The sequence below is a fragment of the Amblyomma mixtum genome, chromosome 4 (assembly GCF_055824585.1).
Source record: "Amblyomma mixtum isolate Tamu chromosome 4, ASM5582458v1, whole genome shotgun sequence".
NCBI classification, from domain to species: Eukaryota; Metazoa; Arthropoda; class Arachnida; order Ixodida; family Ixodidae; genus Amblyomma; species Amblyomma mixtum.
The window spans coordinates 137,504,227-137,514,631 of NC_143015.1; the positions used below are offsets into that span (position 1 = coordinate 137,504,227).

Here is a 10,405-nt window from a genome sequence, read left to right on the forward strand (position 1 = left end):
ACCATTATTACGTTTCAGCGTATTTGCTGTCGTCTGAATAATCAGCGACTCAAGATAGAGCCGTGATGCTCTGTTCCTCTCTTTCGCTACCACACGTGCCTGTGTCCAGTCAATGTTGTGTTCGGCAGATACCGAATGTTCGGCCAGCGCGTTCGAAGCCACCCGCCGGTTCCTCACGTCATTCTGGTGCTCGCGCAATCTTCTTTCAAAATCCCCTGACTCGCCAATGTGCACGAAAAGTGAAGACAAGTCTGCTGACACCTTGCACATACGCCATGATTTTTCTGCTTGCGGCTACCCTGGACATTTTATTGACTCGGTGGAACGACAGCTTGCACGTCCCGCGCTGCATCGGACCCCAGGTACCCAAAAGCGGGCGTCGATTCCTTATGTTCCAGGAGTTAGTGAAACGTTGGCACGCATATTCCGTCGCTACGATGTGCAGACTGCGCATGTGCCAGCCCGCAAGCGCAGGGGAGATTTGGTGCGAGTGAAGGACCCACTCAGAAAGGGAAAATTCCCGGGCGTCGTATACGCAATCCCATATGCCGACTGAGCAGCCGTGTACATTGGCGAATCAGGGGATTTTGAAAGAAGATTGCGCGAGCACCAGAATGACGTGAGGAACCGGAGGGTGGCTTCGAACGCGCTGGCCGAACATTCGGTATCTGCCGAACACAATATTGACTGGACACAGGCACGTGTGGTAGCGAAAGAGAGGAACAGTGCATCACGGCTCTATCTTGAGTCGCTGATTATTCAGACGACAGCAAATACGCTGAACCGTAATCATGGTAATCTGCCCCCTGTATACGCAAGATGTCTGGGTTCTGTGATACGCCGTATATAAGGCAACGGTTCCCCGTTTCACCTCATTGTGAACAAGGCTCCCGTGTGGGAGCCGAAACGTCATTCCATCTTTCTTTTTTGGTCGTTGCCATTCATTTTTTCGTCATAGACATAATTTGTTGGTGCACAGCGGTTACTGCGCTTTCGGAATTCTCAAAACTGATACTTATTACTACGGTGGGCTACATGCCTCTCAATAACCAAGGATCCTAACTTTAATAGTTCAAAGTTAACTTTTCAGTAATAGTTAACCAGCCTGCTAGTAAGCACACATACTGGTGAACAGCGCAAAAAAGGCGGGACAACAACAAGACAAGCGCTGTCTTGTTGTTGTCCCGCCTTTTTTGCGCTGTTCACCAGTATGAATGCATACCAACTCGCCCAGATCTCAGCCTGCTAGTAAGCACGTCTTAGCTCTATTCCAATGTACTACACCGCTGATAATGCTATGCTGGAAAAAGCGCTTTTCTCACTCAAGAAAGCCTCTTTTTTGTACAAAGCGTAAGGTTAAACGCCTTGTATGAATTTTGAATGTAACTTGCGTTAGCAGCTTTCAGTTTTTTATTAAAGGTTGTTTAAATATGTCCAAGACCCGCTTGCACAAACTCGAGCCTCCAAGTCCAGGCTTAAATCCGAATTTCATCTTATTCCAACCTAAGTATGGGCTTTCCTGCAGACATATTGCGCTTGCAGCAATCGATAACACTCAACTACAGTCAAGATCTATTGAAGACGGTAGGTATTTCTTGCACGTAGACGGGAAAGTTAGCCGCCGACAGGAAATAAGATGGATAATGTACCGGAAGTCAGCTGCCGCTGCGACAGGTGTTCGCGCAGTCCAATAGATGAGCGCGATTTAGTGTCAACATCCGGCCACACTCCCGCGCTTTTTGAACAGCAGCTCGCAGAAAAATGTTAGCGTCGAAGCATGGCCTCACAAACACCCCGCAAACGCCACTGGAGTGAGGGCGAAAAATTGAACATAGCTCATATAATTGGTGAGAAAATTATGGCCTCGTTCGGTACACACTGTTACAAGAAAACAAACGCGAGCAGACATGGGCAGACGTTGCCGAAAAAACTCAGTTCGCACCAAGCAACAAAGAGGAAAACAAAAGAACTGAAAAAAAAAAAATGTGGCAGAACCTGAAGCAACAGCTTAAGGCGGACATTCAGCGCGGTCGTTGCCACGAGAGGCAAACCGGCAAGTGCTCTTATCATCTCTTGTCAGAAGATTGTCAGAGTTTAGGAAGAAGGCTTGTAGATAATTTCTTCGGTCCGCAATGGAGCTGTGAGCAATGCAATTAACTTTTTAGATTTCGCAACGTCCTAATGACTGTTTCATAACACCACTGGTTAGCCCTTACAACTTTGTAAACTTAAACACCTAAATTGCGTACATGGTTGTGAGAAGCAGGCAGAGATACCGATATGATACGGGCCTCTGCTATGCCGGCCTCTGTTCTGGTAGTGCTCTCAACCTAAAAGAAAAAGAAAACCTATCCTGTGTCTGTCTACTCAACGCACTTTTTTCTCAAGTAGCTGTCATGCCTTAGCCGAGCTGGCGTCGCTGTTGTCACATCCTATTGTCCTCAATGTTGATCTGTTAGAGCTTTGCCTTGTCGCCTAAAGTACATTATCTGTTACAAGATAGACCCATAAAGACCCTTCTCTTCGCCCCTCTATGTGTATGGGTCCACTTACAAGTGTGCGGGCCATTAACCTTCCCTATCAGCACTCAATCTATATAGCATACTCTCGAAAACATTTGCCGGCTGGTTCTATTTAAGGCCTAAAAACGAGCAGCACTCGTGTCCCGCCAAAAACTTGAGCCACGATGAAGTTCCAACCAGAGTACTACATCAAATACGTCCACTACCCTAGCCAGCTAAATGAAGAAGCTTTGAAGAAAGTATGCTTCCAGAAACCCTTGACAAAGGACCAGCAAGTCTTGGAGGTAGGGTGCGGCATCGGGCACTTCGCCCAGCAATTCCTGCTGCCTCACTGCCAGCCATGTCGAAGACTAGTGGCCACCGACCTGGAACCAGGCATGGTCGAATTAGCGCGCGAGCGCTTTCCCCACGAAGACATCGTGTACGACATCCTGGACATCGCCACTCCAAACTTGAGTCCCTTCCTCGAGAAATACGGCAGGTTCGACCGAGTCTACTCCTTCCTCACGTTCCACATGGTCCAGGACCACAAGACTGCTTACGCAAACGTATCGAAGTTGCTCAACGATGACGGTGAATGCCTTGTACACAGCTTTTCCAGTCTTGACGTCGCAGACGTATGGGCGGAGCTGTGCGAGACGGACAAATGGAAAGGGCGTATACCGGTAAGTACTACGGTTCTCAGGTACTTGTGAAACTATTACACACAACGATATTAGCTTCCCGCACCACTCTCAGCGCATAGCAAAAGCCTTCCTAGATATTTGAAAACTCGAGCATGTTTTCTCTATTTTTTTAGCCTGCCCAGTGGTTAATGATCGAAGCACGCAGTAATACAGGCCTCGCGGACAGTTTCGACAAATTCGGGCTGTTCAACGCAAACCGAAATTTCGCTGCACATGAGCTTGTGCATTTCACCTCTATTGGAATGAGGTCGCGGAGCTGGGATTAGGATCCTCGAACTGGAGCCGAGCAGGAGCGCGACATAACGACCGAGCCACAAAACATGCCAAATTTTATCCACTTCTATATATCGTGCTTTTTTCTTCCTTTCAGCCAATGTCAATTGTTGGAATTAACTTTCTATTTTTGTACTCAGCCTCTCCTGTCTGCCCAGTGAACAGGAGCGCAGGGATGGGTATATATATTTGTTACTATCGAAGATCGGCGCCAAACTGTTTTCCGAAGTAAACGGACGATGGCGTGCCACTTCGCATAAGAATGCGACAACGCGTTACCAAAGTTATCTTCAGTCTGCCACCATCAAAGGGCTCGAAGACCACAAATGTATGAAATGTATGAATATTCTGAATGAATTATAGAGCAGCTGAAAATCGCTAGCAATAAAAAAGAGGCGCAATACCAGAAAGAAACAGAACCTTTCGGTTCCTTTTGCATCCACCGAATTGCAACTTTCGTATTTTTCATTCGCGGCTCGTACATGCTGTCTCGTTCGTAAGCGCAATCAACACCATTGCACTGCCGCGCTCTTTAGGCTGTTGAATGCGCTATCGAATTCACATCTGTTAGCAGTGTTTTAATTGGCCCTAGGTACGAGTCACGTAAGGTAATAGAGCAAGGTTTCACGCGCTTTTTGGGGCGCAAATTTTTTATGTTAAATTGGATTGAAAAGCATTTTATTTTGTCAAAAAGGGCTTGGTGGTCGGAGGACCGTGTTAGGTGGCCGCTAGTCCATGAATGCTGGCGACCTGGTTGCCCCACTCGACGGCCCGGACTTGCGTCTTCGGGTCTGAACTGTCCAGCACAGCCTCCCACCGCTCGAGAGAAGGGATTTGTACTAGCTCCGCCGGAGGCGGCTCTTCCCTACAATCCCAGAAGATGTGGCTGTAAGTGGCGCGTTCGCCACAGCGGAAACATTGGGGCTCGTACTGCGAGGGGTAAATGAGGGGTATATGACGAAACCTCGGGCTTTATTGTGAGCTGCCTCATTCCCCGGACTGTCCAAGTGGGACAGCGCCCAAATCAGTTCGACCTTTCCGGGAAGATGGCCTGCTTTTTTAAAAAAGAATCCTAATGGTGCTAATTCAGCCCATCGAGAAATTGCGAACGGCGAATTTTGAGTCGCTCAAAGCTAAAGCTATTGCCTCCGTGATCTCGGAGGAGCTTGTTTTGATAGTTGCGGCTGCGAGCAGTCCGTCGGGTCCAACCACCGACACCAATGCGTAGGCCTTGTTGTACTGGCACTCCGCGACATCCGTGTACGCCACTCCCGAGTGCTGTCCGTACTTTTCGTGCAGAGCGCGTGCTCTCGACGGCCCTCGTGGTGACGGGATGCATGTTCTTGAGGAGCAGTCTTAATTAAGAGTTATCATCGTCATCAGCGTGACTACATCAACTGCAGGGCAAAGGCCTCTCCTATGTCTCTCCAATTAACCCTGTCCTTTGCCAGTTGAGGCCACCGTGTCTCCGCAAACTTCTTAATCTCATCCGCCCACCTAACTTTCTGGCGCCCCCTGCTACGCTTGCCTTCTCTTGGAATCCACTCCGTTACCTTTAAGGACCAGCGGTTATCTTGCCTTCGCATTACATGCCCTGCCCATTTCTTCCTCTTGGTTTCGACTATAGGATGTCATTAACCCGCGTTTGTTCCCTCACCCACTCCGCCCGCTTCCAATCTCTTAACGTTACGCCTAGCACTTTTCTTTCTATAGCCCGCTGCATTGTCCTTAGGCTGAACCCTCTTTGTTAGCCTCCACGTTTCTGCCCCATAGGTGAGTACCACTGAGATGCAGCTGTTGTATACTTTTCTCTTGAAGGATATTGGTAAACTGCCATTCATGATCTGAGAAAACCTGCCATATGCGCTCCACCCCATTCTTATTCTTCCTAGTTATTTCCCTCTCATGATCCGGATCAGCGGTCACTACCTGCCCGAAGTAGACATATTTTCTTACTACTTCCAGCTACCAATTGCAAACAGCTGTTCCCTTACTAGAATGTTGAACATTACTTTGGTTCTCTGCATGTTAACCTTTAGCCCCGCCGTTCTGCTCTGCCTAACTCATTTATCATGCTTTGCAGTTCATGTCGTGAGTGACTTAGCAAGGCAATGTCATCAGTGAATCGCATATTACTTAGGTATTCCCCATTAATTCTTATCCCGAACTGCTCCCGTTTCAGGCCCCGGAATACCTTCTATAAACAGGCAGTGAATAGCATTGGCGAGATCGTGTTTCCCTGCCCGACACCTTCCCTTATTGGAATTTTATTGCCACTTTATGAAGCACTATGGTAGCTGTGCAATCGTTACAGATATCTTCCAATATCTTCACATAACACTCTTCTACACCCTGATTCCACAATGCCTGCATGACAGCTTAGGTTTCCACTGAGTCAAATGCTTTCTCGTAATCAATAAAGGCTATACATTGGAGTTGGTTATATTCTCTGCATTTCTCCATCACGTGACTGATAGCATGAATATGGTTTTGTGCAGAGTATCCTTTACGAAAGCATGCCTGATCATTTGGTTGATTGAAGTCTAACATTCTCCCGACTGTATTAGCGATTACCTTAGTAAATACCTTGTATGCAATGGACAGTAAGCTGATCCATCTGTAATTCTCCATTGCTTGAAGTCTCCTTAATTATGAATTAAGATATTGTTAGCGTTCTTCCCAAGCTTGTGGTACGCTCCAGGTCACAAGGCATTGCGTATACAGGGTGTCTAGTTTTTCTGACACAATATCTCCTCCGTCCTTCAACAAATCTGTTGTTACCTGATCCTCACCTTGCTCTTATTCATTAACTTCAATAGCTAGTCGGGAGAGATCTTGGTACAAGTGCCTCTCCGCTTGTATGGGGGCGAGTTTTGAGGAATGTTTGATGAGGGATAGATTGAGCAGAAAAGGCAAGAGGACTGAATCTTGAGGTGTTTCTCTGCCCCAAGCAGGATGGGGTCATAAATGATCTCACCCACTGGAAGCTCTGCGGTCCTCTCTGAGAGGAAGCAACGGATATATGTGAATACCCGCACCTCGGAATTAGTGTGAGATAACTTCATGAGGATATCCTTGTGCGAGACGTTGTCCAATGCCTTGTTCATGCCCGTCTCGAGCACTGCCTTCGCACCTGCCCCTTGCACGGTGTCTATGATGTCGGACTTCAATTGAGGCACGACATCCTGTGTAGAGAGATGCACTCTGAAGCCAATCATGGTGAGGGGAAATATGTTGGAAAAAATTTAAACATAAGAGAGAAACATAGTAAATTTATTTATCATTCAATTGACCCCTTTCCTTCTGAGCATGAATGCCCGAGTGGCAAGAAAATGGGCAGTGCGCAACATTGCCTACAAAAAAGGAAGAGACAGGTTCTCAGTACCTCTTGATCCAGACTTCAAATTGACTCGCGAGCACATCATACAAGTGGCTTCATCGGTCATAAACTGGCCGCATGGTTGTCTTCTCCATAATGCACATAGTACAGATACAGACCACTTTTATGCATGTCATCATCATCATCAACCTGACTACACCCACTGCAGAGCAAAGGGCTCTCCCATGTTTCTTCAGTTAACCCAGTCCTTCACCAGTTGGGGCCACCGTATTCCTGCAAATTTCTTAATCTCATCCGTCCACCTAACTTTCTGCCGCCCCCTGCTACGCTTGCCTTCTCTTGGAATTCACTCTGTTACCCTTAAGGACCAGTGGTTATCTTGCCTTCGCATTACATGCCCTGCCCAAGCCCACTTCTTCCTCTTGATTTCGACTAGGATGTCATTAACCCGTGTTTGTTCTCTCACCCACTCCACCCGCTTCCCATCTCTTAACGTTACACCTATAATTTTTCTTTCCATAGCTCGCTATGTTGTCCTTAATTTAAGCTGAACCCTCTTTGTTAGCCTCTACGTTTCTGCCCCATAGGTGAGTACCGGTAAGATACTGCTATTCATGACCTGAGAGAACCTGTATAAAGCTTGTGCCTTATAAAGGGCCAAAGTGGCTGTTCTATTTTGTACATTTTTCTTGTTAACTTTGCGTCATATCGTTTATTTTTCTCCCCATTCAAGGTTACTTTTTATATTCAGCGCTACTGTATTTGATCTCTGTGGCAGTTCAGCAGCACAGCCTTGCGGCAAATGGAGAAATATAATGAGAATGACTAAAAGTGCGACTAAAAACACTTATTACGATAAAAGCTTTATGGCATCATAGCGGTTCCTTTGCTTTCGGTTATCAAAGGTAGGCCGTTGCATTTGCACCTCGAAACCAAACCTTGTTGCGATGCAGGACCCCCGGAAGGTCGCCCACCCCACCTTCAACTTCAACCGTGTGAAGTCAGCGTCCCAAGTCGAAGCAGAGATCAGAGAGACACTGCGAGGAACAGGCTTGGTGTGCCTGTCCCGCGAAGTGTACGACAGTGCACTGATGTACAACGATATGGATTCACTACTTGGTAGGTCTTGCTGCAAAAAACAACGTTCTAAAATTTTTCTGAGTATTATGACAGTGGATTGATGTAAAACAATATGGATTCACTACTTGGTAGGTCTCGCTGCAAAAAAAAACATTCTAAAATTCTACTCGTGCCATCTCCTGGCAGGCGAAAACCTCCTTAAACAAAAGTAGCTCGTCACCTTTCCAGGAGATTCAAGCAGCGAGTGAGCATTCGGGGAAGAGGTGACTGCCCTCCCCAACATCCAATTTGTTTCCGGAAGCATTGCCCTTTTCCCTGCTCCACGCAACTCTGAAGTGATGAGATTATAACTTTTGCACACAGACAAAACTGTGCACAATGGCAATTTTTCGCCCAGCTGACTTTCCTCTTTTTGTAGTCACATTTTGTTGATATTTCCAGTGTTTTGGAAATTATGTGCCGTTCTAAAGGTATATACCAGGCAGTCGCAGTTTTGTTTCTTGATGTGATCACATGAGCATATCCTAGGCGATATATCCCTGAACTTTAATATCCAACCTAGCATAACAGTGAAATAAGGACGTTTTTATGGTGCATTTAATTACAAAAGATATAGCTTGGAAGTTCTCATTAAGCTCATTCCGTTGGCTGGCTCCGAAATTATATGCTGTTCATGAAAATGGAGCTATTATGCTTATGCTATGCAGACACGTCGTTCTTTTTTTATTTTCCAGACATGTTTCTAACGATTGTTCCCTTCAAGAGTACTGTTCCTGATGAAGAGTGGGAAGACTTCCGCGCCCTTTGGGCAGAAATGATGTTCCGGAAGTTGTCCCCTTCTCCGGGGCAACCTTTGGAAGTTAAGTGCGCCCTCTATGCCGTTCATGCACGGCGTGCTTAAGGAAGAAGGGCAACACGTAGATTAATATCCGTCAAAATTTTGTTGTGGCAAAATAAATGTTCTGCTCACGTTGTGACATAATCTCCCTTCCTGAATTTAGGATAAGGTTCCAATTCAACATGCAATGTTAAAGCAACTTGCCAATTTTAAGACATTGTAATGTTCAGTGCCAGCTCAGTTGAGTAGCATCCCAGTTGGCTGAGTATAGCGGCGGTACTCTTTGGGCGTCGACAATTTTTCGCACTGTTTCCTTATACATTCCATGCTTTTGCCCTTCAAAATTAGCTACAGGCTACTTGCAATTCTATGGGTTCCACATGAACGAACAACTTCACTGCGCAGCTCAGGTATTGCAGGAGGGGAGTGCAGGTAAATGGAAAGAATCCAGAATACAATCGTTCAAAATTGCTACCCCTCTTGAGGGTAAGTTTTCCGGTTTGGTTGGCCTTATGAGGGTTTAGCACTCCAAAGAAACTCGTGATCTGAAGGACGCCGTAGTGAAGGGCTCCGGAAATTTCTACCACCTGGGGTTCTTTAACTTGCACCGACATCGTACAGTACACGCGACTCTAACATTTCGCCTCAATTGAAATGCGACCGCCACAGCCAGGATCAAACCCGCGTCTTTCAGGTTAGCAGCCCAATGCCATAACCACTGAGCCAGCACGGCAGTGGTAATTTTTTCGATAACTCTCAAAACCATCCATTGTTACTCTGAAAAGGGCTAAGTGTGCTTTTTACCAAGCTACAGCACTGCAACCCCTGCACTGCAATGCTAGGTATACGTTAAGGAGTAAATGTATTATTGGAAAGATTCTTCATTGGCCCCGACCTCAACTGTCATTGTCCTGTACTTCACCATTGACACTTTCTTTTTTTATAATTCTCTTTCACTTTATCTTTCAGCCAGGCCATGACACCTCAGTAAAATAGTTGATAAAGTGATTCAAATTTCCTTGCTACATGTGTGAACTTGCACATAATATTGAGACCACTCATCACGACCAGGATAACTACTTCCACTGCCTGACAAAGGTTACTTTCATATCTGCGAAAGCAGCAGCCACCCTGTGCCCACCAACTTCCAGACAACATCCGCTGACCTCGATCTTTCCTGCCCTCTGCTATGCCTACCTTTTCTTCAAATCCACTCAGTTAAATATCATCATCATCATCAGCCTGATTACGCCCACTGCAGGGCAAAGGTCTTTGCATTAAGGCCCTGAACATGCTCATTACTATGGTCATAATGTTTTGTTCATCTGGGAAGTACTGCTGCTTTACAGCACATACAGGCTTAGAACACACCGACTGCCTTGTCACATTACATTTTATTCACTACAGATGACCCATAGCCCTTGCAGCACTCCACTTTTCAGGTCTTCAATTCAAACTTTACACATACAGGAAGCTTACCAAAACACAAGAAAAAGAGGCAGAGATTAATGACGATACAAGACTTTATTGAACAAAGCTTAGTGTGAGCGGAGGGGGGAGGGGGGCGGGCAGGTATGCAGGGATAGGATACAAGCCCATAAGAGCATGACTTAATTCGTCATCAGCCTGAAATCTTCAAGGGCAGTTACTGTGGACACTGCCAGAC

At 46.3% G+C, this 10,405-nt stretch overlaps 1 protein-coding gene across 1 annotated transcript; it reads left to right on the plus strand.

Annotated features, from left to right (window-relative positions):
• The first annotated feature begins 2,338 nt into the window (after positions 1–2,338).
• On the plus strand, positions 2,339–8,868 carry LOC149348397 (4-vinylphenol methyltransferase 2-like). The gene is made up of 3 exons (XM_089585814.1): positions 2,339–3,187; positions 7,775–7,940; positions 8,636–8,868. The coding sequence occupies exons 1-3, from the start codon at positions 2,687–2,689 to the stop codon at positions 8,800–8,802; spliced, it is 834 nt and encodes a 277-aa protein (XP_089441940.1). The 5' UTR covers positions 2,339–2,686; the 3' UTR covers positions 8,803–8,868.
• Positions 8,869–10,405: the final 1,537 nt, after the last annotated feature.